The sequence below is a fragment of the Ovis canadensis genome, chromosome 17 (genome assembly GCF_042477335.2).
Source record: "Ovis canadensis isolate MfBH-ARS-UI-01 breed Bighorn chromosome 17, ARS-UI_OviCan_v2, whole genome shotgun sequence".
In the NCBI taxonomy this organism is placed as follows: Eukaryota; Metazoa; Chordata; class Mammalia; order Artiodactyla; family Bovidae; genus Ovis; species Ovis canadensis.
Window position 1 is genome coordinate 77,930,700 of NC_091261.1, and position 26,986 is coordinate 77,957,685.

General features: G+C 54.2%; 1 protein-coding gene across 3 annotated transcripts in view; it reads right to left on the reverse strand.

Moving 5' to 3' along the window:
* The window catches only part of TTC28 (tetratricopeptide repeat domain 28), a 565,861-nt gene that overhangs the window by 14,559 nt on the left and 524,316 nt on the right, over positions 1-26,986 (reverse strand). For all 3 annotated transcript variants that reach the window (XM_069557167.1, XM_069557166.1, XM_069557169.1), the window contains 3 exons: positions 16,379-16,519; positions 5,734-5,878; positions 498-677 (listed from right to left, as the gene is read on the reverse strand). In XM_069557167.1, the coding sequence (XP_069413268.1) occupies positions 498-677; positions 5,734-5,878; positions 16,379-16,519 (466 nt within the window). The remainder of the gene's footprint in view (positions 1-497; positions 678-5,733; positions 5,879-16,378; positions 16,520-26,986) is intronic.

Sequence of the window (26,986 nt, forward strand, 5' to 3'; positions counted from 1 at the left end):
GGGCGGCAGTGGGGTTAGCCCTGATCCACAGGGGCCCACTGCTGCCCCATGGAGTCTACAGAGTTCACCCTGTGCTGATTCTCACTGAATAAGACTGGGGTCCCCTCTCCCCGCAAGGCTACCCCTCGTGTGGGTTCCTCGTCGCCCGCAGGGCTCTTCTCTACTTGACGCTGATCTCATCTGTCTGCCCTCTCTGCCTGTGGCCCCTCCACTGGGCGGACGCAGTGCCCACTCCACAGTCAGCGTGCCAGCGGGCGCGGCCTCGGGGGAGCGATCCGCCTCCATAGGCACTGACCTGCCTCCAGCCCAACTTGGTGCCAGGACTGAGCTCCCATTCTGGTGTCACAGCAAAGCAGCGGAGACAGAAATGTCTCCCGGGCGCCCCCTGGGTAGTGGAGGACTGTCGGGTCAAAGGCTGTCCCCACCTTTAGACAGATCTGCTCTGAGGTCCCCGCAGCCTCTGGCTGTGGCCCAGCTCACCGGGCAGCCTGACTTACCTTGGCCTGCGGACTGAGGGAGCGGATGGAGGGGACGGCGATGAGGGCGAAGCGCTCGTACAGGTACTCGTTGGAGGAGCTTCCCTTCAGGAGGGCGAATGGGATGAGGTAGAGGTCCCCCTCCAGGACCAGGACCAGCTGCCGGTGCCGGCCCACAGGGCCGCTGGAGTGCATCAGGCCCTGCGGAGGAGCGAGCAGCTGACAGCCGGCGGATGCCTGCCCCCCAGGGTGCACTCGGGGATGGGGGGCGCCCGCCTGCCTCCCTGGACCCGCCCCGAGGTGGGAGGTAGAGGAGCATGGCCAGGAGGAGACGGGTCCCCCGTCACGGAGGGGGTGTCCCCAAAGATAAGGCCCAGCAGGTCATCTGGATGTGTCTCCAGGAGGCAGGTGTTCAGGCCAAGGGCAGCTGCCCGAAAGCGCCAGGGGGCCCCGGAGCAGCGTGCAGCGGCCTGTCACACAGCACTGAGCACTCGGCCGGGGCGGGACACACTGTCCGCGGGTGAGAAGCGAGACCCAGCATGTGGACAGAGGCTCTGAGGCCAGGGCGACATCCCCGGAGGAGGAGGTTCGACTGCAGGGCCTCGAGCCGCCTCGGGGCCTCTGTGTCCCTCCCCGGCTCCGCAGGGCTGTCCCACCCAGTCCCCTGTGACTGGCGGGGACCCTGACCCTGATAGACCCCCGTCATCATTCCTGGAAGGCCGGGCGGGACCTGAGGGGAGGGTGCACGCAGACCAGACAGACACCTCCTCCTCCCACAGAGCTGCTGCTGGAGACTAAGGCCAGATGACCAGATAAAGAAAAGCAGGCGACGGCTGTGAAGACTGGACTGGACCCAGGGTGGGTGTGAATAAAGACGAAGTGGCCGCAGGCGCCTGCGGGGCATGGTGCGGGGCCCATAGACCGCAGGCAACAGGTGCCGCGTGGCCCTGAGCCCCAGGGTGCTGGCTGGGGGAGGGTCACAGCTGGGTGCCCCTGCCCTCGTCCCTCTGCTGCCCAAGCTGCCGCGCGCCGGCAGGTGAGCGCTGGGCTGAGGGTGCAGGGGACGCTCAGCAACCACGACTGAAAGCTACCAGGACTGTATCCAACCAGAAGTGCAAAGGTCCAAATTCAGCCCACGCCACTGTACTCTCTGAACCACAGGCAGCAGACCACTGGCTCCCCTGGGGAGTCTGAGAAGCGGAAGAATCTGGCCGTGGAGAGGCAAGACCAGAGGGCGGCCAGAGCCAAAAGGGCCCCCAGACCCCCAGGGTCCATTCTCAGCCACGTCAGCTCCGGGGAATGCTCACGCGCAGGGGCCTCTCTGAGGCCAGGGTGGTGACGACGAGTCTGCACACCCTTGGTGCAGGTGGGCCTCGGCTCCCCCAGAACCTGCTGGGGTCCGGCTGAGACGGGGGCGGTCGAAGGTCAGCTTGAATCAACCCACGAGCCCTGACCCCGGGGAGGACGCCACTTGCCCGGCAGGCGGGCTGGCGTTCTCACTGCTTCCGTGGCCCAGACAGCTGGCCGGCCAGGGCCTCCATTCTTCCTGCTCCTTGTCAGCTGCGGAGACGCCTCGGTCCTCAGGTACTGTCTGTCCTTGTGGGAATGTTACTCCAGAGTCCCCAGCAGAGACCAGACAGCCTCGCAGTACCCACCCCGCGGGCCTGGTGCCCCGTCCACACTCGGGCATTGAGGGCCGACTGTTCTGTGGACGAGCGCCCCCTGACAACCTCCAAAGCCCCCGTCTTCTTACAGACCAGCGGTGACCAGGAGGTCATCTCCCCGTGAGGAGAAGTCGGGTTACCACACCACTTGATTCATCTTTACAGTCACGACCCGGTGGAAGACACACTCCTCTCCTGACCAAGCCCCTGGCAGAGCCAGATCCCTCCTTGAGTTTTCAGAGGGTAGGTCCTGGGCCACCCCGGAGCTCTGGTGCCTGGGGAGGAGGCCGTGTACTGACCTAACTGACGTGCCCGGCAAGTTGGAAGTCACTGTCTGTAGTCCTGAGCCTGATAACTCCACTTAGCCTAAGAGTGGTCTTTGCTCAACAGCAGAGGAGGACGTGGACGACCTTTCTCTCTGCCCAGAAGCATTCATTCCTCCCACTTGTCCGACGATCTTGGCTTTGACGACCATAAACACAGGGAACGGGATTTAAATACATGGAAATAAATATAAGAAGGACAAAGACCATAACTAGAACAAGCCCAGAGACTTCCTAAATCACGTACAAAGAGTGACTTGACAAATCCTACGGAATGTTTTTGCCTCTGAATCTGGTCCTGGATGCTAGCAGCCCCTGGCCCTGGACAAGGCCCGGTCTGCTCACGGAGGGGGCGGCCGGGGACCTGCGTGCACGAGCGGCTTCATGCGGAGCAGCCTGTGGTTGCGAGGGGCTCCTGAGGCGAGTCCAGGCTCGGGCGTGAGTCACTCCCCTCCACTCCAGGGTGAATGCCACGGACGTGCACCGGGTCTGGTCCCTCTCACACTAAGCAGGCACACATTTCCTTTGTGTCTGAGACAGGATTTGACTTAATGTTTGCTGATGGCTCATGAGCAGATGGAACGGGGCCTCCTCAACGATAACTGGACACACTTGCCCCGTCCTGACAGCAAAGGACGGCGGGCTTCCAGGAAAGAGCCACGGCGGTATTTCCCTTCAGCTAAATTCAGTCAAGTCCTGGTGCAAGCCTGCGGGAAGACATTATTCCGTTCCACTTTTCATACCGTCTGACCTAGTCCCCTAGCAACAGGGCTGCGGCTAAACAAAGGCAGTTGTTCAAATAATTATAAGCTGCATGTGAAGAGGCTAATCGCTTTAGTCTTGAAGTGTCAGTGATTCATAATCTTGGACTTTGGGTTTTGATGTGTATTTTCATTGAAAACGGGGAGAAAGCCTGGCTCCATCTGGCAGCTGACAGCGCGGGAGCAGCGGGCGGTGTTGCCCTCTAGTGGCCTCGGAGCAGAGTGGGACCGGTCAGGACCATCCACCCTCTCCCTGGCCAGCCCACCGATGGGGAGGGCTGTCCGGGAGCACAGGCCGACCCCTGCCCCGTGCCCCCTCGTGTTCAGGGTGGGGTGCACCCAGCAGCGCCCGGTGCGTGTCAGTGAACACTCGTGGGATGAGGCCAGCTCCTGAGGGAAGTGGGCTCATGGACCACAGTGGGTCCCGAGAGAGGCTCCCCCATCTCGTTTCCGCTGACGGCCCCTGAGAGGTTTCACTCCACGTCTCTTTAGAGGCTGTCTGACTCCTTCACTGTATTCAAACGCCTCAGTCACAAATGAGAAAACTTTTAACATCAGGAACTGAACGTTTTCACCCTAAATGCCTCCTTCAAGATGAGACTGCACTGCTGAGGGTCACACCTATTCTCACGCACAGCTCCTGGGCGCACACACATCGGGGACCAGACTTTCCTTCCTGTCAACTGTATAAAGCCATGACTTCAGTCACTGTTCCAATGCGTTTGGGGCTCAAGTCCATACATCTTCCCTTCCTGGCTCCCCTGGAGGAGCACAGAGGTCCAGTCACAAGCAACCACTAATTCCACTGGCAACTTTTTCATTCTTTAAGTCACAGGGCAAAGTCCTCAGAGAGAAAAACTCACAGGGCAGATTCAGAAGGGGACCCATAAGGGACAACTCACAGCTGAAGCAGCCCCTCCACTGGGCGGAGATGCTGTGATGGACAGAGGGACGGGCCGCCCCCCACGGCCCCCGCTCCAGGACTTCTGCCTTCCATACGGGGCAGAGCCCCTCCAAGCCCTGCCTCCTGGGGCCCAAAGGGGCACATCCTCCAGTGAAACAGCTGGCACTCAGGTGCCAATCCCTTGAGACACATCCCTGCACTTGAGATTTACCCAGATGTGAGCCAGGCCCAGCACCGGGCTGGGGGCCAGGGTCGGAGGCTGAGCCTCAGAGCTGCCCTACAGGCCCGGTGGCTTACTTCTGCACCCAAACCTCTCGGAAAGCTCACGGCTGCCGTCCAAGAGAGGTCACAGAGAGCCCACTCACTGACTTGGGTCTTGGGTCTTCTGTTTTGCATCCAGGCTAGACCCGAAAGCCAAATGCATCTCTGGACCACGTACCGCCGATGTTTTACTGAATGCCAGCACACACCAGGCCCCGGGCCAGCCGCAGGGACATGGAGACGGCTCTGCTCAGTGGCACATCCTCAATCGGCCTCCAATGGCACAGGCACCTGGCCTTTCCAGGGGCCTGTTACGAACTGGGTGTCTGTGTCTCCCCAAATTCATACGTTGAAGCCTACCCCCTCAGTGATGGTATCTATCTGGAGGTGGGACCTTTAGGAGATAACTTGGTTTAGATGAGGGCAGGAGTTCCAAGAGGGTCCCCACGATAGGGATAAGAGACCTGAGTGTGCTCACTCTCTTTCTCTCCACCACGTGAGGACACATGAGAAAGCAGCTGTTCGCAAGCCAGGAAGTGGGCCTCCACCAAGAAGCTGACGACGCCAAGCACCGTGACCTGGGACTTCCAGCCCCAGAACCGTGAGAAATCCAGGTCACCCAGCAGCCAGAGCTAACCCACAGTCGTGGGCAATGGCAGCTGGTGGGCTTGTGCACGGCCGTTCAGATTCACAAGCTCCCTGAGCCCCTCAGCAGCTCCGCACCCGGTTAGAGAGTCGCGTCTGGACGTGCAGAGACCAAGGCCACAGAGCACCCCCCCCGGGGCCACGCCGAAGCTTCTGGGAAGCACAAGGATGAGCCTTCCGCTGGACCCCAAGGTGGGGTGCATCCTCCCAGGGCAGGGGCCAAGGGTCTGTTCTCGCCAGGAAGGAGCCCCTGGCTTGAAGCTGCTCAGGTGAGGCCCTCGGATGAGCGGTGCGCAGGGGAGCTGACGTGGGCACATCTCCCACCCTGACTGTGGAGGAGATGGGGGAATGCATGCAGCCCTGGGCCCCTGGACCTCCTCAGGTGTGAGAAGCAAGCTGGGAAGGAGCAGCGTCTCACGTGCACCCGAGACTGCCAAGGCCGACCCGACTGCCAGCAAGGAGACTGGCTAGGACCCGAACCTATGTCTGCCCCCTTGGTGCCCAGGACCCCATCTGCAGCCCAGCGGCCCCCTGAGAACAGTGTGGGCGTCTGGAGGCTGACTGAGAAGCCCCATGTCTGGAAAATCCCCACTGTCTCAGGAGCCTGTTCTGTGTCTGGGGCGGGGGGCAGGGGTAGGGGCAGGGGTTGCTGAGCAGGAAGTGATGCATCCTGATACCAATGGCCGGCCGGGCACTTACCCCTTCCATGGGTGCCACGAGCAGGTCGTACAGGGCGCGGAGCGGTGGCCTAGCGAACGAGCTCTGCCTCCTGGGAAGAGAGGAGGTCCCATCCTTGACGGGCGATGCGGCGTTGCCGACCAGGCTGGTCATGCTCTGGGAGCTCCTGGGGAGAGAAGAGGGGTTGAAGCCGGCAGGAGGCCGCCCTCCCTCTCAGGTACATTCATAGCACCACAAGCACAGACGCACTGCGGGCGGCCCAGCTGCACACAACACCTACATGGGCTGTGGAGTTTTTCTGCATAATCTAATGTCCTGAAGCACTGTTCAAAGCATTTAATTACATTCTCGTGTGGAGCGACTGGGCAGGCAAACGTGAGGACCATGAGAATTGGGGCAGCCGCCAATCTGCCAGGAAGGCAGTGTCCCGAGACACGTTAGTGTCCGGGGCGGGAGCCGCAGACACGAGGCTCCTGGTGGCCCCGCTGGAGCCCCAGCACAGCCCGAGAGGCAGGTCGGTTCAGGCGTGGCTGCAGGGTTTTATTTTGTTTTTAATGTATGGTCCATTATTTCTAGGCAAAATTTTATCAGTACAGATGGTATTTTCAACCCCAAGGCCCCAACTTTCACACTCCTGATGTTAGGGGCAGCACACTGACTGAAGCCACTCACCCTGGCCAGGCACCAGCGTAAACATTTGCATGAGTTATTTTATGACAGGAGGTCTCGGTAAGGAACACAGAACTAACGAGCTACCGCCAACTGGAAGAATTCGGGAGAGGTCAAAAGGAGATGTCACATGTCCTTCCGCCTCCCAGAATCCTTCTTGCTGGCATCCATCTTGGCTGAGCAATGCACGCACCAGCACGAAGAGCCCTGAGTCAGACTGGCCAGGGAACCGAGAAACTGGCCCCATCACCACAAAACCCGAGTCTGCAGGCCGCGTGGCGGAGCAGCCCTCCTGGGTCCCCTTTTCCTCCTGCTCTTCCCAATAAAGTCTCTTGCTTGGTCAGCGTGTATGTCTCCTTGGAGGATTCATTTCTGAGTGTCAGACAAGAGCCCACCCTTGGGCCCTGGAAGGGGGTCCCCCTTCCTGCAACCCCGACACAGGGTGAGAGCATTTGCTGCGTCACTGATTCACTGAGCAAACGCTTCCTGAGCTCTGGCCACCTGCCGGGCACTGCTGCAGGCACGCCTGGGGACTGAAAGAGGACAAAGGACGCAGGTGAGAAGGAGGAGAGACAGCGGGCAGGGAGACAAGCCCATTTCCACTGCAAGGGCAGGCTGCCCCTCAAGTCTTGCTAAACCGGCCGTTCAGCCTGGTCGGCGTGGCCTCAGCACAGCCTCCAGCGACAGGCTCCGCAGACAGGAGACAGTCAGTGGCCCCTCAGCCTTGATTCAGACTCTGTGCGCAGTTCAGGAGTTCCTGCTACACATTTAGGACCTTAAGACCGAGAGCAGGTCTCACACCAGACTCAGCTAAGTCAGGGCTCTGGACGCAGGACTGGTGGCTCTGTGGCTGTTACCAAAGGGAAAAGCAGAACACGCCCCTGCCCAGCCCCCCGGCCAAGCGAGGGTCCTTGACCATCTAAAGAAATGATTGAAAGGTTTATTTTTGAGACCTGGCTCTATCCCCTGGCCTTCCCCCAACCCTGTGGTGTTCTCAGCAACATCCCAACTCTAAATCCTAGGGCTGTGCCATGCCAGGCTGAGAGCACCCTCCGCCCCCACCTGCTCCCACAGGAGAAGGAAGGGTAGAGGACTCGAGGGCCTGGGAGCCCGCTCACGGCGCCCGTCCGTCACCCTCACTCAGAAAACACGTACTCATGAGCGACAGGGGCCGGGACCCATCTTTGCCATCAGAGCCAGTGAAGCACTGATAGCCCTGGAGTGATGCTCATAGGCTCACTGGATTCCCTGGAATACACACAAAGAGCATTGCTCCCCTGAAAGAGCGAGCATCAAACCGCCCCCCGGAGGAGACAGTCTGGCGCGACACGTGGCGTCTGTCTCAGCCGCATGCGCGCCTGCTCCTGCACACGGCCTGTGTGCACTCACACCCTCGGGAGCCCGAGCTGCCCCCAGGACAGCATGGGGGTGGAGCAGGGAGCAGCCAGACGGCAGCACCCTCTCCTTGCACGCCCCTCGCTAGACACGCGTCTGCCTGGACTGTGGACTGGTTATCCCATTCAGGCACCTGGTCTGATTAATCTGGCCAAAGACATCCGGGGGAGTGCCATGTTCCCAGACAACACTGTGTCCCCAGGTCCTAACAGGAACTGATGAGGTGCTCCCCAAGGCCCTGAACTAAACAGCTCCTACTGGAGAAGAGACCAGCTCAGCACCCTGAGCTTCCCTGGGTGCCAGGAGACCAGCATAACTAAGCTGCACGGGGTGGGGGTCGGGGGGAGGCAGGAGGAAGTTGGGGGCTGCATGGTGGACAGACAGTTTGCAAAAAGGGCAAATGGTGCAGGATGGGGAGGACAACAGTGAAGCATCTAGAATCTGGAGGTGCTGGCGTCTCCGCTGATGGAACAGTGAGTGGAGGAGGTCTGGGCAGGAAGGCCAAGTGGGCTGGGGGCCTTTTTATTGAACCCAGGAAGTGCCAGAGGCACCTACCGGGGCCCAGCAACGCTAACCCTCTCAACATGCATCATGCCCACAGGGTGCCAGGTGCAGGCCCACAGAGGGCCAACCCGAGGGTCCCTGCACTGGCCTGTGGGGAAGGGGGTCCAGGGCACAAGACTCTCTTGCTGGTCACAGAGCCGAGGGCAGGCTGTCGGGGAGGACCGCTTGCTGAGGGCTAGCCCGCCTGGAGACAAGGCAGGGAAGGCCACTCTAAGGCCAGGAACAATGCGGGGCGAAGCGCTGGGACAGTGCTTGGGACAGTGGGGTTGGCACTGTTGGCAATGGGACGGTGGGGAGCCAGGGGCAGAGCACTGAGGGAAGTGGATGGGGGTGGGCTGCAGGGTGAGTAGGATGGCTGGCTTGGCCTCTGGGCTCTGGCCCACACCCTTCAGCACCAGGCATGCCTGAACAGGAAAACAACTCCACCAGGCCAGTTCCTTCCAAGGCTGATCAGAGAAAGGCCCCGCGGACTTCCCCCTTCCCTGTAGGCCTCTGGCGGGGCTCCAGAGCTGGGACCAGGCCAAAACACAGTGCCCCCACCCCTGGCCAGTTCAGGGGGGAAGCCGGTTGATATCCCTGGTCAGGGCTGGTAAACACATGGCTGGCCATGGCACTTCAGCGGGGGTTTCGGAGGACACTCTCTGGGCATCTGCACACTTCCAGGGGCAGGTCTCAGGCTAGGACACCGCTCCCCCTCCCGCCTGGGATCATAGGTGGGAGCAGCGGTTTCCTCACCTCCAGAGAGCTGGCCTGGACAGACTGCAGTCAACCAGCTCCCTGTGTGTGCAGCTTCTGGTTTTTCCTTTTTCTTTTCGCCTGTGACTTCTGTTTTTACTACGACATTTGACATTCACAGTGACTGAGGGCAGCTCTTGCTGACCAACAGCACACAGCCACGGCCCAGAGCCCTTGCTGAGCTGCCTGTGTCGGGGGCAGGGGGAGAGTTGGCCTCACAGATGTGTGTCCCGCGGTACCCTGGCTCCAAGCCCCAGCCGCAGTGGTCGACAAGTGTGAGCGGGTGTGTGGGATGGTCCGCTCCCTGCTGTCCTCCTTCCTGGCAATGTCACCATGCCCCAGTGACCCCCTCGCACTGCGGGCGCTGGGCCACGGGCTGGGGCCTCGGTGACTGACTGTACTGCTGCGATTTCTGTGGCGCCTTTCAGCCTGGCTGACCTCTCTGCCTCGGCAATCTGGACTCAGATGGGGAAATGGTGCTCTGACAGGGTGGACGCATCCCTGTGACAAGCTTGTGAGCTGCGGGAGGGGCCGCGCCCCAACCAGGCTCCAACTAGGCTCACCACACCCACATCACCGCTCAGGAGGCGGGGCGGCCCCTCCCCTAGGGAAGAAGAGCCCAGCTTCAGAGAGGCCAGGAGGCTGCCGGGCAGGGCAGGGTCAGGGCTCCCACCTCCCGGTGAGCCGTTTTTGTGTGTGTCCTCCCTGCCCTGAGGACATGCTGAGACCCCTGCACTCGCCTCTGCTCCCCACCCGCTTTGCTGTGACCTGACCGCGGCGGGCGGCCTCTCCCAGGCTCTGCGGGCGCAGGAAGGGGGGCTGGGCTCCCAGGACTCGCTGCCGCGCCGCCACGTGGCTCCAGCAGGGGGCGCTGGCTCCCCGTCCTCGAGGCCTCGTTCGCTGCCAGGGACCCAGCTGGGCTAACTGACAGCCCAGCCCTCAGCACAGAGGGTTTTCTCACTCCGCGCGGGGGTCTTTATCAGCTCCTTCCTTAGGTGATGTTTATTAATCTGCTTCTGAAGAAATACTAATTTTCTCTGCAGCGTGGCCATCTGTGGGCTAACGGGATCGGAGAGGGACTGAGTGGTACCCGGGCCGGGAGGCTGACAGGCTGGGGGAGCCACCTGGGCTCGGCGCCCTCGGCGGGCAGAGCTGCGAGGTGAGGAGTGAGGCGCCCCGAGCAGGGAGAGGCCGGGGTGGTTTATGTCTCTGAAACGATGACAAATGCCCGGCGGCCCGGGGAGCACGCGCGGCTCATGAATCTCCCCAGGGATGAAGAGATCTATTCCCCAGGCAGGGGATTTATAACGCAGGGCTGCAGAAGACCCTGCGCGCTGGGACTCGCTCAGGCTCACACGCTGACGCGGCCCCACCGGAGGCCTACCAGGTGCCCGGGGACGCTGGGGACACTGCGGGATGCACACTTGGAAGTCTCGGCCCCAAGCGCCGCTCTCAGCACCAGGCCAGCTGCCCTGGCTTCCAGTCAGGGCCCCATGAAGGAGCGGAGTTGAGGGCACATGCAGAGCCTGGGTGGTGGCACACCCCCTCCCTGCACCCGCCACACACACACATTTCTCAGGCTTTCAGTCAAGATGGGCAGCTAGGTGAGCAGTAGAAATGGAGGAGCAGGGCTCAGCCCTCCACAGGTGAGACTAAGCAAGGGTCCCACCAAGCCCGAAGACCCCAGGGACGGAGGTGGCCAGCCTGGCCCTGAGGTCCCGTCTGTCCCGCCGGTCTCTTCACTCGGAGGGAGGAACCCAAACCTAAGCTTGGCGCATCCGAGACTCGCAAGGACCAGGGCCCCACTGCCACCCGGAGGCCTCTACACCAGGAGAACAGGCCGCCCTCCTCTGAGGAGGGACAGGGACCCGGCAGAACACAGGGGAGCAGCGAGCACAGGGGGCAAAGGGGAGACTCATGAAAGCATGGAGGGGCGGGCTGGCTGAGGAGGCGCAGGGCGGGTGCCCCTGCATCTGGAAGTCCTCCGTGCTGCTCTCAATTCCCTGCCAGCACTCAGGTCCTTCCCACCTGACCCCGTGCACGCAGGGCCAAGATGAGAGCTGAGCCAGGAACACTCCCGGGGGCCCTGCCGTCTTTTGGGCCACAGGAGGGAGGGGCCTCAGCTGGGGTGGGCCTGGCCGGGCACACACACGCCTGTCCCAGCAAGCCTCCCATAGCCAAGGCTCGCCTCAGACCCCAGCCCGCCCTGCCACAGGTGAGTAGATGGAGACTCTAGGCCTGAGGCCCTGAGGCCCAGGGCAGGGGCAGGGCCCCACCGGCTCTCAACAGTCAGGCATCAGGAAGCTGGGAGCCCAGGGCCCAGCACTGCCACAGTCTCAGGCCTTGCACTGTTTGGAATGCTCGACAGAGAGATGCTGCATGGGGCACCCTGTGCGGTCTGCTTGCAGGACGTGCCCAGGTCAGGGTGCGCAGGCCAGGGGGAGGAGGGTTGGGGGGAGGGGAGATAGTGGAGGGGGGAGGCGGAGGTCCCCACAGTGCTGAGCTCCTTCCAGGTGCCGCCCACCTTTGCTCAGGCAGCTCCTCTCCTACCCCGAGGTCTCTATCACAGGTTCTCACGTTCCAGTGGCCAGTTCAGGAGGCTTCCTGTCTGCGCTCACACCAGCAGGGTCCCAGGCCTTGGGTTGGGGCTCCTGCTTCTGCTCCTCCTGAGTCCCAAGAGGCCCCAGCCTTCCTCAGGGCGCCTCCTGCCCCACATTCGAGGAGCTGGGAGTGGCCCTGGCAGACAGGGCCGAGTGCCTGCTCCACAGGCATCTGCTGCTATGTCCCACTGGGCGGCTCCTCCCCACCCTCGGCCCTACCCGAGGCTCCAAACTCCCCTCGGGGCTCTGAACTGCATCCACTGAGGGAATGGGAGCTGGCTGGCCTGAGATCTGAACAAGCGCCTGGATTTTAAGGTACCAGCGGAAAGATTAATTGATGAACCCATTATATTCAAGCAGCCAGTGACTCTCCACCACGAACTTCCTCACAAGAAGGCTGTCTCCTCAGGGAGGTGAAGGCTGTCAAAGGCTGCATTTTAAATACTTATTCAATAAGCTGTTGGCACTGTCTGCCTGCTCACCTCCCCAGTCACCCAGTGCCCAGCTCCCTGGCTGCTCCCTCCTCAGGGGCTGGGCTCAGGCAGAGACCCCTGCCCTTCCAGGGACGTGACTCCTCTCAAGCCCAGGGACAAACCTGGGCCACGCAGGACTCCTCTTCTGCTCATGGGCTATCCCGGGAAGTCTGGTCAAGGGCTGTGACACACGCACCACCAAGGAGCTGGGGACGGCCCTCCTGCGGGGACCATGGCGCGGCCCACTCTGCTCTTTGCTCCACAGCCCAGTCGGGGGCCGGGGGGGCGGTCACCTAGGAAAACCTGATGCCCAGGGCAGCCTCACACGGGCTTTTCCTGCTGACCCCATTAGGGGCCCAAGCTGGGCGTTGGGGGATGGGCTTACCATGCACTGAGGGATGGAGAGAAGAAGTCACTGTGTGTGTGGCTTGCCCAGCTGATGCTAACACAGAAACACCCTTTCCAAAGGGCCTTGTACCCATGGGTGATCTGTGGGTCCTGTCCCACATAGGACCTGTTCCCCCACAAACTTGTGGAATTTCATGGAGTCTCACTCATTTACAAAAAAACCCCAGAGCCAAATTAGTGTTGTACAGGGACAGAAGGCACCGCCTCAGAAGTGGTGAGCTCTCGCTCACTGGAGGAGTTCAGGCAAAGGCTGTGACCACTTGGAGGGAGCCTTAGATGGGTGGGATCTGGGGGCCGGAGCTCTGTCTTTGGAGCTGGCCAGACATGGATCCTAACACTGGCCTTGTCATTGGGCCCATGTGACCCGCCCATCAGGAAGGTCCATGTTGGAGCCACATTGACATGGGCGTGTGGACCATGCCTGGGGGCCCTCTCTTTAATCTCTTCTTTCCCATCTGGTCATGGGAGGCTGGTCCCCCAGGATGGTGGTGCTACCCTCTCTTCTCGCAGGACCCTCAGTCTTTGTCACTGACTCTCTTGGGGGACCCTGACCAGGCCGAGGAGTCTTGTTTGCCAATTCACCCTTTTGTGGGGGTGGCTGGGGTGTTAGTTGGAGGTTGCAGAGCTGAGGGAGGGCTCTGGCCCCAGGTGGCCCCTCTCTAGAAGGGAGAACCTCGACACATTGTTGCTCTCTGCTTGGGTTCCAACCACTGACATCTGAGCAATAAGAAAGTTCTTCCTACCTCCCATCACACACACTGCCAGAAGGGGAAAGAGCAAAGACAGTGGCAACAGTGGTCAGAACCCTTCTGGGATCTTGGCCCTAATGGGTCCTGGCTGGGTGCACCTGCAAGGCCAGGGCACGGCCTGCGACCCAGAATCCCGGAGCAGCTGACAGCATATCCCATTCCGCTTCCTCTTTTCCGCAGTAAAAGTGATCTGCGGACTGCCCCTGGGTTCAGACACTCACACATGCATACACACACGTGCACTGGCGTTCCAGCCTTCAGCATGACTTCTCAAGCGTTCTGCAAGAGGAGGGGCAGAGGCCCCTTTGGGCACTGCTGCTCTGCCCAGGGGGGCACCCCAAGGTCAGGCACTGAATGAGAGAAGACTCCTTGCTTTTCCTCACTAGCAGTGCCTGCTCTGGGCTCAACACGCCACTGTGTTTTCTGCCAAAGTGCAGAGGCAAGAAGAAAAATAGTGGTTGTGGTGACCTCAAGAACAAAGACCAAGCTGTGCAGTGTGTGGAGGGGAGAGGGAGAATTCTAAGGCCAAGTCTCAGCTGATTGGCGTCTGCCGTGGCAGCCTCATCCCCAACCAGTCCAGCAAACCACCCAGAACAACAGGGCCAGCAGCCCATGAATCACAGAGCTGGAGGGCCCTGCAGCAGGGACCTGGCGCTGCTTATACACACAGCTGCTGCCACCTCACCACCTTGGGCTCGGGGACAGCACTCTGCAAGCCCCCACAGTATTGGGGTCTGCAGAAAAGCCACTTCTCAGCCGTCCCAGCCAGTGACACACCAGCCCCACCTCCTGGTCATGAAGGGGCAGAGAGAAAGGCCTGCGGGGACCCCACGAGGTCAGGGCAGTGGGGAGGTGGGACCGGACACAGAGTCCTGCACCTGCTGGGTGGCAGGTCTCCACCCTCCTGGCCTGTGTGCCCCTCATCTGCTATAGCCATGGCTGGGCTAGAAGGTAGCAAGGGCCCACGCCATCCTAACCAGGATACCTCTACTTCTGTGGGTCGCTAGGACGGACGGAGGCCAGCACCCCACTTCCTGGGCCTGTGGTTGGCAGCAGAGGCCTGTGGCACGCGGCACCAAAGCTGAAAGAACAGACTGTTTCCTCTTCTCCGAACTGCCCTCAGAAGCCTCTAGGAGGTCAGGACTGGAAAGGCGTGCAGAGAGGTGCAGGATTTCCATTGCCAGCGTCTTCCTGATGGCAGGCTCGAGGCTTGAGGCAGGTCAGGCCTGATGAGGGAGCCGGGCAGAGAGCAGCCGGGCAGTGAAGCCAGATTCCTGCACTGCAGGCCTGGCAGCCCCTCCCAGCCTCAGGCTGGCTTGTCCTCGGCCTGGCCACAGGCACTGACCGCATTGTTTAATGAACCATTGTTTAGTGAGCTAACCCATGGTCCTGGGCTCACTGGACCTACCTCAGAGCTGCTCAGAGTGACAACGAATGTTTTCTCAAAATAAGCAACTCCATGATACAAAATTCATAGCGCTTCTTATCCAGGGATGATGAGCTAGGACCCCGGGTACACCTGGTTTGACCCCTTCCTTGCCTAGTGCCCAAGGCCCTGGAGAAGGGGCTCTTGCCCGCAGGCGTGCCTGAGATCAGGTCGGCCGTGGATGCCTGACAGCGGCCTCTGGCGTGTGCGCTCTCACACAAATGACCCCAGGAAGGACGGGAAGAGAAAGGGCGGGTGAGGCCGCAACCCGGGGCGGCCAATAGCTGCTGCACAGGTACATGCACATTTCATCCCTTCCAGAGTTTATCCACCCACGTTATCGGGAGAATCCAAGTTTACCAGTGTCCTTCCCACTTCACTCAAGACAGCAGAAAGTCAGCACACCTATGAGCTTTCTGCACACTCCAAAGCCCAGCGTGTGCTGTTCATACAGGAGCTGCTGTAATTCCATGTTAAGGGAACCCTGCAAAGTAGGAAGCTTGTTTCCACTTCAGTGACGAGGAAAAGGCTGACAGTGGTGAAGTCACCTGCCGCAGGTCCCATAGCTGACAGGCGACAAGGCCAGACCTGAGCCCTGCGCTCTTCACACCCTAGTTTACAACCAGGGATCGCAGCACTGGCAGAGCCGAGATTGCCCGCCCCAGAGCCCGAGGAGCTGAGGCTGAGGATGGAGCCAGCCTCAGCCCCACACGTCCTCGTGCCTGGTCCTGTCCCTTCCAAGAAATTAGAGCCACGAGGGACACCTGCGAAGGGGGCAGGGCCGCAGAGGAAACTGGGAGTGACCCAGCCCGGGGTTTTGGCCTCCTGACAACCAAATGCCAGTCTCTTCAGCCCTGGCTCCTGGCTGCCACCCCATCTGACTCACCCCTGGGAAAGTAAACACACGTTTGTCACCCTGACAGCACAATAATGGGAGGAAACCAGGGCCTGGAGCAGGAACGGCCACTCCCTCCCGCGCGCCCGCTCCCCCTACCACCCTCAGAGGCGGAGGCCTCAGCGCCCAGGGTGTCTTTCTGGAAAGGTCTCTCCAAATGTGACTCCCAGGTGTTGCCAACCAGTGACAGCGGGGGAAGTGCTCCTTAACCCCAACCGCCTCCCCTGTTCATCTGGACACAGCTCGGCTTGCACCCCCGGTGAAAAGACGCAGGGGCACACCAGTTGGCAATTTCAACCTTGGCTCATCTCAGCGCCACTGAGGCCTATGGTCAAGTAGTGGAGACAGGCCCAGGTGTGGACGGGCTCCTCCCCAGCAATGCTGGCATCTGCTCATCTAGCCTCCTCAACCTGAGGCCAGAGAGGTCTGCACAGGGGCCTGGCCGTGAGCTATAGGCAAAAGCTGGCCAGGGAGAAAGTGTGTGGCGCAGCCCTGTACGGCCTCTCCTGACATCTGGGAGATCAGCCCCGAGGCCTCGGGAGGGAGCAGCCGACTGTCCCCTGGGCCTCCCACCCAGCCACAGTGGACGGTCACATCAGGCCTGCCACACTTCCTCCCCCAACCTGGAGGGGCTGCTGTGACCCCAAGGGCCAGAGCCCCGCGCTCGCCCCTGCAGACCGCCATCCCACCAGAGCCCACGCAGCTGGAAGGTCACGGAAGCTGCACTGCCCGGGAGGCAGGGCCACACGCACCTGTTAAAGAGGTTGTTGCGACGAACCATCCGAAGAAAGCCAGTGGGGTCAGTGACAGAGTTGAGCCTGTTGTTCATCTCCTCGAACTGCTGGTCCATGATGTCTCCGGCTTCACTCTCGGTCTCGCTGCTGGCACAGGCCCTGCGGGAAAACAGCAGAGAAAGGTGCCGAGTGCTGCAGGCCTGCTCCGAGGCCCCGTCCATCGGCTCCAGCATGGCCCGGCTCCTCCCGAGTCCCTTCCTGCTCCCGGCAGTCCGCCTGCTCATGTCTAGCGCTAGCCCCTGGCTGCAACCCTCTTCAGGAAGGGGTTGTGCCAGTGCCCGGGGTGCACTCCCTGTGTCCAGCGTGTGCCCCACATGGACAGGGTGCAGAATCGCTCCTTGCTGAACGAATGGCACCACTTGCTGTGTCCTGCCGGCCGGCGGGCACTCCACCAGCACAGGGCTTGGGCAAGTGCGCAGAGTGGCAGGAGCTCCGGTCCATTCCACCTCGGAACCAGTAACTAAGCACTTGCCTGTGCCAGGCACCATACCAGGCGGGGGATGCACAGTCCCTAGAGGCACTTTTCCAGACGAGGAGACAGACATGCCCAAGAGTGGCTGCAAGGCCAGGCAGAGGGGGACTGTTTGAAATGTAGGCTTGAGAAACGTGGCTGATTGAAGCCCATTCCAAGATCAACATGAAGATGTTGTAAGTTTTGAATTACTAAATTCTTATTTCCCCTATGACAGACCGTGAAAGAACATCTCAGGATGGGTTTTAAATAAACAGAAATACTCAGGAGTGCCTTGATTCACCAGCCTGATTAAAATAACAGAGGGCATATTAAACGTGTGAGAGGCCAAAAGAGGCAGCTCAAGCAGCCGCAGACATGCAGAGGGAGTGCTGGCCGCCCCTGGTCCCCACCGCGGCCCTGGCCACCGAGCTGGGGGCTCAGCAAAGGCCGCTCCATGTGTGGAGCCCCGCCTTCCTTCAGCGCCCATTGCTCCCAGACTCTGGAAATGCAGAAGCGACTCCCAGCCCGCACGGCAACTGTGTGTAAAGCTCCTGCTGCCGAAGGAGCGGGTGAAGGGGTAGAGAGCCCTGGAGGCCCAGGACAGACTCACGGACCAGCCACGCAAGCTGCTCATGTGCAGGAGACGTGGCACCTGGGAAGGGACAGACCTGCTGCCAGAGAAGAGGCTCGGCACACCGAGACTCAGGCTGAAGCTGAGCATGGCCTGCCTCGAACAGCCAGGCCGGTGAGCCCCTGGCGTCAGGACCACAGGACAGAGAATGGATGACTCCCCCCCCCACCCCCCGCCCCGGGTCGTCCTGGGGCCGAGATGCAGCATGTGACGCCACTTAGTAAACCTGAAGGCTCTGCATGAGCGTCAGCCCTGATGAGAGGGTCCATTTTATGTGTCAACTTGAGCGGGCCTGGCCGGGGTGCCTGGCCCAGCGTCACTCTGGGTAGTGAGGCTGCGAGGGCGTTTCCAGGTGAGATTAACATCGGAATCTAGACTGAGGAAAGCAAACTGCCCTTCCCAGGCCGGTGGGCCCAGTCCAATCCACTGAGCATCTGAACGGGAGAAGAGGGAGTGAGAGAGGCCTCCCCGCCCACTCCCCTGGAGCTGGGGTGTGGCGCTTCCCACCTCAGATGTGGACACCCCACAACTTACACCACCGGCTCTCCGTCTCTGGCTTGCCAACAACAGACCTGGGGCGTCTCAGCCTTCAGAACCGTGTGAGCCAATTCCCCACAACAAAGCCCATGTGCATGATGCCCTGTTGATCCTGTCTCTCTGGAGAGCCTGGCACGAGGCACCGGAGCCCTACTCAGCCATGCTCCTTGGAGAAGGTCACACCAATGCCCCACCATTGGGCGGGGATCCCAGGAGCTGGGCCCCAGAGAAGTGCTGGGAGATGGACAGCCTTCAGGGACGGCAAAGAGGTGTGATCTCAGAGCCAGCTACTCTCCTTCGTCCCAGAACCACACCAATGGCTGATCAAGGCATTACTAGCCCAACTTCTTCCTGGTGCCCACAACTGAACCCGCCCTTCAAACCCAGCAGTGCCTGGCACACAGCAGGTGTACAAGGAAGAACGGCCAAATGATGCCAACACTGGGGAGCATCTTACAACATGCAGGGTATTTCTAGCCAGGTTTGATTTCATCTGTACAGCAAGCCTGTGAGGCAGCTCTCGTCATCTCCTCTAGGTCTGGAGAAGCTGAGGAGCTAGCCCAGGAGCACTCAGCGGCGGAGCCAGGCCTGACTCCCGCCCCTCCCCCTCTGAGGTTCCAAGCCTCTCACACGGTCCATCTCTCCCTGCTGGGATTTGACAGGGGAGGGAGGGAATGAAGACAGGAAACAAGAGGAACCAGGAAACTTCCAAGCACCTAAACAAATCACCATGCCTCCACCCTGCTGGAGAGCAGGGAACAAAGCTTTATTCCTCTTGCCACCCCACGGGTGTCAGTCGACCAGGCCAGCAGCTGAAGGCTGAAAATGCTCCCTTGGGAGCTCAGGGCCCTTCATGGAGACCCTGGTAAATATCACTCAACAAGCTCTTCTGTCTAGGGACACATTTATCATCTGAACATGACGGCCTGCTTGGAGCTGAGAAATCTGCTTGTCATTTGGTGCTTGCAAAGGGGAGAAGAACTGGCTGAACTGGTATCAGCCTCTATACCTTGCAGCTCTGCTCTCACTGTCGGCTACGGACGGAGCCCTCAGAATCTCATGCTTAATGCGGCTGTTTCCTATCTCCTGACCCTTCAGAGTATTAACACCAAAGGGAAAAACAAACAGGTGATGTCACAGATAAAGGAATCTCCCATTTACAAAGCGAGCCTCATCCCTACGGCAGGGAGCCCCAGTGCCTTGTCATCAGCGGTTGTCGTATCACAATCACAGCCCTCTCATCTCTCTAAGAGACTTTCTAGAGATGGCACAGCAGCTGGTCTGGTTCCATTCACTTTGATCCAACAAGGATTACTAACCAAGACCTACATCCAAGAGCCACAGAGGCCAAACAGAAGACAGTAACATGCCTTCAAGGTACAATACATCCAGTATGACCAGTGACCACTGGCTAAGGTGGGTTAAGGAGGCAGGAGGGTGTCAGCCTGGAGTCAAGAAAGGGAGGGTGCGAGAAGCCCTCTGGAATCGGCGGCATCTGAGAGGCACTGGAAGGACAGCTTAGACAGGAAGGGACTGGGGTGGTGTGTGGGAATCAGGGGATGGACTGGTATGAGAAGGCATGGAGGTAAGAGAGTGGGGGGCTCTCTGGGGCCCAGGGACTAGCCCTGGTGAGCTGGAGGAGATGGTAAGAGTGGCAGAGAGGAAGGAGAGAGAGGCGGAGGGCCTTGAACCTGGAAGGCAGTGGAGAGCTGTCAGTCCAGGCTTCTGGTGGGCTCAGGGCAGTTGTCTGAAAGGTAGTCAACTGGCCCAGAGTGGAGAACATGGACTACATGAGGAGAGAGAAAGTCAGGTGGCTTTTAGCAGCACTGCTCAGAAGCAGCCCCGAAGGCCCCAGGGCCAAGCCCGAAGGAGACTGTTAGCCCCTGACACCTACTAGGAGCCCCATTCTCAGGAGTCACTATTGTGTTAACACATCAATGTGCCTGGGTCTCAACACGCCAAGTGAGGCAAGCTTTCCACAGCCCTCAGGCTTGGAGATCTGGGTAGCAGCGCCCTCCTCCCCTGAATCCCATCTCCCTATAAATGGACATTCCTGGCTGTGACCCCATGTTCCTGGTTCCTCCTCATGATTTGCTCTCTACTGTCACCAACGATGGTTCTGCTTGTCCTGTGGTTGGGCCAACTTAACTCATGAGTCTAGACGTGTAAACTAGGGTGGTAAGGTGGAGAGTAAGAAAGTAAGAACTATCAGGAAAACATTACCAAAAAGAGAACTTATTTGCCTGAAACTCATTGAAGGAAAAGGATAAAAGACAACTAGCCATTGATTTATAGCAGATGGGCCAGTGGTGGCAAATGAAGAAACTGCAATTAGGAGGTGGCCTTCAGTGGCAGAGGAATGGGTTTAGTTTGGACTTGCTGAACATGCAGACAGGACTCTGCACTTGGACTCCAAGTGTGCAGATACTGACTATTATTTAGATGGTCTTCATCCCAAAAGGGCTGGAGACTTAGAAATTCAAGTCTGGTGCTGAAGACAGAGCTTGGGACCAATTGTTTGATAGCTCATTCATTTATTTACCCAATAAATATTATTAAATATTTGTTATAAATATTCTGCTATGCCAGGTTCTAGTTCCAGGTAAAATGGAGTAAGCACATAACACTCCATCTTGCTGAATGAATGTAACTACACACTCTGTCTGGACCGCACGGAATAGGATATCTGAGGAACATGAAGAGTTAATATCAGGCAAATGTGGGAAGAAGACCAGAATTCAAAATGGCACCAAATCACAACTGAACTTCACATTCTTTGTCTCTGTAGAATCCATCAGACAGGCCTCTCTGCAGCTCCCCCTTCTCTGTAGCCCCACTTCTCTGCAGAAGTGGGCATCGGCATGAACAGAGAGCTCCAGGAGAAGCTCTCTATTTCCAGCTCAGAGAGACCAGAGAAAATCCCCCAATTTTCTTATTCTCTCATGTCTGTTCTCATGTTCCAGGCCACAAACAATCCTGTCAATTGACCTACTCTAAAATAATCACTAATGGAAGAAGAAAAATGACATAAGAAGGCATCAGGAACATCAAGAAAGAAGGGAGAGTAATACAAATATCAAATGTCTGAGTAAATATAATAGACTATCCTCCTCCTCACACCGTCTCCTGGAGTTTTCACATAAGTAGATGTAATATATAAGAAGACAAATGCAAGATGGGGGCGGGGTGTGGTGGTAGAGGTTCCCATATGGTGATAAGACTTTCACATTTCATTCAAATTAATAAAGTATCAACAGCAAGTAAACTGCAAACTATAAAAAGTATATATGTATTATGATCTCTAGAATAATTATTTTAAAAGTTACAAAAGAGACATAGTCAAAGACATAAGAGATAAATGAAAATGAATTTTTAAAAAGTTCAAAACTCCAAAATAAGGCAGGAATGGGGAAATAGAGGAATAAAAAACAAAGAGCCAACAGAAAACAAATATTCAAATATTGCTATGACATACATAAACCCACACATATCAATAATTATATTAAACATAAATGGTCTAAATATAGAAGCTGATAGAACGGAATTTAAAAATAATCTAATTAAGTGCTTCTATAAGAAAGTCTCCTCAAATATAATGATATTAGAAGGAGTAAAGTAAAAGGCAAAGAGATGGACCATGCAAATATTATTCCAAAACAAAGCTGGAGTGGTTAACAAGCAGACTTGTATACAAGTCGACTTCAAAGCAAAGAAAATTACCAGGGATAAAGAGGGACGTTACACAATGATAAAAGGGCCAGTTCATCAGGAACACACAACGGTTCCAAATGAGTTTTCACCTTTCAACAGAGCTTCAAAATACGATGCAAAAAGTGACAGAACTGAAAAGCGAGGTGCATAAATTGAGACTTCAATGCTCTTTTCTCAGTAGTTGACAGAATTGGTACACAGAAAATCAATAAGATACAGAAGAACTTAACAATACCATCAACTAACTGAATATCACTGACATTCAGAGAAAACTCCACTCAACAAAAGTTCAATACATATTCTTGCCAAATTCATAGCGAGTATTCCCCAAGATAGACCATAACCTCAGTCATAAAACAAACCTTAATAGTTTTTTAAAAATTGAAATCATGCAAAACAAGCTCTTCAACCACCATGGATTTAGATTTGAAAGTAAAAAAACAACAGGAAAGTTTCCAAACTCTTGGAAACTGAACGACTCACTTCTAAATAACTGTTATACAAGAAGTCTTAAGTGAAATTAGGAAAATATTTTGAGCTGAACAAAACTCTAAGTACACCATAAAATCTGTGAGACATAAATAAAGACTTAGAGATACATTTATAGCCCTAAATGCTTATATTAAAAAAAAACTTTCCTGGTGGTCCAGTGGTTAAGAACTCACCTTCCAATGCAGGGGGCGTGAGCAAGATCCCTCATCAGGGAACTAAGATCCCACATGCCATGGGACAACTAAGCTTGCATGCTGCAATTAGAGAGGCCACATGCTGCGGCTAAAGAAGCCCAAGTGCTCTAGAGCCTGTGCTCCGCAACCAGAGACGCCCACACACACAGCAAAGAGGCCATGCAGCCGAAACTTTCATAACAGGTGCTGCGGGGGCTGAAATGACAAGAAGGTGGACGCACCAGTACTCATGTCACACAAAAGCTATAAGGAAAGACAAAGGACACTATATAATAAAAAGATTGATATAAGAAGAGAATATTACACTCATTAACATATATGTTCCCAAAATAGGAGTGCCTAAGTGCATAAAACAAATACTAACAGACCCAAAGGGAGAAAGCAATGGGAATATAATAATAATAGGAGACTTTAACACCTCACTGACATCAATGGACAGATCTTCCAGACAGAAAACCAATAAGGCAACAGAGATCCTAAATGACACAACAGAACAGTTAGACTTAGTTGATATTTTCAGATATTACATCCAAAACCTCAGAATACACATTATTTTCAAGAATACCTGGAACATCTTCTATGGTAGACCACACAATGGGACACAAAACAAGCTTCAACAAATTTAAGAGGATAGAATTATTTCAACAATATTTTGTGACCTCTGTAGCATGAAACTACATGGAAAGAAAAGACAAAAGTAAGAAAAAAATCATTATATGGAAACTAAACAACATGTTACTAAAAAACCAGTCAATAATGAAATCAAAGAGGAAATTTAAAAACACCTCAAGATGATGACAATAAAAACATAACCATATAAAACCTATGTGATGCAGCAAAAGCAGTTCTAAGAAGGAAGTCCACAGCAATACAGGCCTTCCTCAGAGCAAGGAAAACCCAGATAAAAACCTAGCCTACCAGCTGAAAGAGAGAGAAACAGAATAAGAAGGAAGTCCACAGCAATACAGGCCTTCCTCAGAAACAAGAAAATCTCAGATAAACAACTTGACCTTCCACCTGAAAGAAACAGAAAAAGAAGAACAAACAACATAGAGTAAGCAGAAGGAAAGAAATAATAAAGATCATAAAGGAAATAAAAGAGACAAAAAAACAATTAAAAAAATCAATAAAACCAAGAGCTAATTTTTGAAAGGATAGATAAAATTGACAAACCTCTGGCCAGGCTCACCAAGAAGAAAAGAGCAAGGACTCAATAAGCAAAATAAAAAATGAAAGAGGAGAAATAACAACAGATACTTCAGAAATACAAAAAAAGAAGAGAATACTATGAATAATTACACGCCAACAAATTGGACAATCTAAAAGGAATGGACAAATTTCTAGGAATGTACAGCCTACCAAAAGTGAATCAAGAAATACATCATCTGAATGGACCAATCCCTATTAGTGAAATAGAATCTGTAATACAATTTTTTTAAATCTCACTGCAAACAAAAGTCCAAGACTGGATGGTTTCACAGGAGAATTCCACTAAATATATAAATAACTTACACCAATCTTTCTCAAACTCTTCTAAAAGACTGAAGAGGAGGGAACACTCCCGAAGTCATTCTATGAAGCCACAATCACCCTGATACTAAAACCAACACTACCAGAAAAGAAAATTACAAGCCAATATCTTTGATGAATATTGATGCAAAAATCCTCAACACAATATTAGCACACCAAATACAACAACACATAAAAGGATCATACACCATGATCAAGCTAGGTCATTCCAAGGTCACAAGGATGATTCAACATATGCAAATCAATGTGATATACTACCACAACAATAAAAGACAAAAACCATATGACCAGGAGGAAATATATCTCAACATAATAAAAGCTATTTATGACAAACCAACAGCCAATGTAACAGTAAATAGTGAAAAGCTGAACACCTTCCCACTAAAATCTGGAACGAGACAAGGATGCCCACTCTCACCACTTACGTTCAACCTTAAATTGGAAGTAAAAAGAAATAAAAAAGAAATAAAAATGAAGGGAAGAGGTAAAACTGTCATCATATGCAGATGATGTGGTGCTCTAGATAGAAACTCCTGAAGACTCCACACAACAACTACTAAAACGGATAAACAAATTCTGCAGGGTAGCAGGACACAAGAGTAACATAGAGAACTCTGTTGCAGTTCTCTACACTAATGATGAAATATCAGAAAGACAAAGGAAAAATCCCTTTTAAAATTGTATCCAAAAAAAAAAAAACCACACCTAGGAATAAACCTGACCAAGGAGATAAAAGACATATATGCTGAGAACTATGAGACACTGATAAAGGAACTGAAGATGATTCAAAGAAATGTAAAGATATCCCACACTCTAGGACTGGAAGAATTAATATTGTTAAAATGGCCATACCACCCAAAATAATTTAAAAATGTAATGTGATCCCTATCAAACTATCTCATGACATTTTTCACAGAACTAGAACAAATAATCTTAAAATTTATATGGAATAGCAAAAGACCCAGAATTGCTAAAGCAATCCTGAAGGAAAAGAACAAAAGTGGAGGCATAACCTTCTTGGACTTCAGACAATACTGCACAGCTACAGAATTCAAAACAGTGTGGTATTGGCACAAAAACAGATATATGGATCAATGGAACAGAACTGAGAGCCCAGAAATTAACCCATACATTTATGGTCAGTTAATCTTAGACAAAGGAGGTAAAAATATACAATGGAGAAAAGATAGGAAGTAGTATTGGGAAAGCTGGACAACTGCATGTAAATCAAAACAGTTAGAACTTTCCCTCACACCATACACAAAAATAAACTCAAAATAGGTTAGAGATTCACATATAAAACATGACATCATAAAACTTCTACAAGAGAATATATGCAGAACACTAACAACAATTGTAGCAATGTTTTCTTAGGTCAGTCTCTCAAGGTGAAAGAAATAAAAGCAAAAATACACAAATGGGACATAATCAAACTTACAAGCTTTTGCACAGGAAAGGAAACCAGAAATAAAATGAAAAAACAACCTATGGACCGGGATAAAATATTTACAGATGATGTGACCAACAAGGGCTTAATTTCCAAAATAAACAAACAGTTCATACAGCTCAATATAAAAAAATAACACAGTAACCCAACCAAAAACTGAGCAGGAGACCTAAGAAGACATTTCTCCAAAGAAGATATACGAGACTGCCAAGAGGCACACAAAAAGATGTTCAATGTCATTGATTATTAGAGAAATGCAAATCAAAACTATAATGAAGGGTCACCTCATACTGGTCAGGATGACCATCAGTCGTGTCCGACTCTTTGCAACCCCGTGGACTGTAGCCTACCAGGCTCCTCCCTCCATGGGATTCTCCAGGCAAGAGTACTAGAGTGGGTTGTCATTTCCTTCTCCAGAGGATCTTCCCAACCCAGGGATCGAACCTGAGTCTCCCACATTCCAGGCAGACACTTTAACCTCTGAGCCACCAGGGAAGCCCTCAAAAAGTCTACAAAGAATAAATGCTGAAGAGGGTTTGGAGAAAAGGAAATCTTCCTTCACTGCTGGTGGGAATGTAAATTAGTGCAGCCACTATGAAGAAAAGTATGGAGATTCCTTAAAAAACAAAAGAGTTACCATGCGATCCAACAACCCCACTCTTGGGCATATATACAAAAAAGATGAAAACTCTAATTCAAAAAGATATACACACTCCAATGTTCATAGCAGCATTATTTACAATAGCCAAGACATGAAAGTAACCTAAATGTCTGTTGACAGATGAATGGATAAAGAAGATCTAAACCATGTTCACAGATCCTAAGACTCAATTCCCAAAGTAATCTCTAAGTTTAACATAAGTCCAATCAAAATATCAAGCCATTTTTATAGCTATACAGAAGTTAATTCTAAAATTTATATAAAAAGACGAATGAACTAGAGCAGGTAAAGCGATTTGGAAGAAGCAGAATAAAGCTGGAGGAATGGCACTGCCAGATTCTAAGACCTGCTTTAAAGCCACAGTAACAAAGATAATGTTGTATTCTTAAAAGGACAGACATAGAGACCATCGGAAAAGACCCTGATGCCGGGAAAGACTGAGGTCAAGAGGAGAAGGGGGTGACAGAGGATGAGATGGTTGGATGGCATCACCGATGCAATGGACATGAGTCTGAGCAAACTCCGAGAGATAGTGAAGGACAGGGAAGCCTGGCATGCTGTAGTCCATGGGGTGGCAAACAGGAGGGACACAACTAAGTGACTGAACAACAAAAACAACATTTATCAATGAAATAGAATAGAGTCTAATACTAGACCCATTCAAATATGGACAATTAACTTTAGACAAAGGTTAATTGCAAAGATGACTTAACAGAGGAAGAAGTCTTCTCAATAAATGGCTTTGGAACAACTGGACATCTACATGCAAAGAAATGAACCTTGTAAAATAAACCTCAGACTACATAATACACCTTATAGAAAAACTAAGTCACAAAATGAATCACAGATCTAAATATAACAATATAAAACTATAAGACTGTTAAAAGAAAATAAGGGAGAAAATTTGTG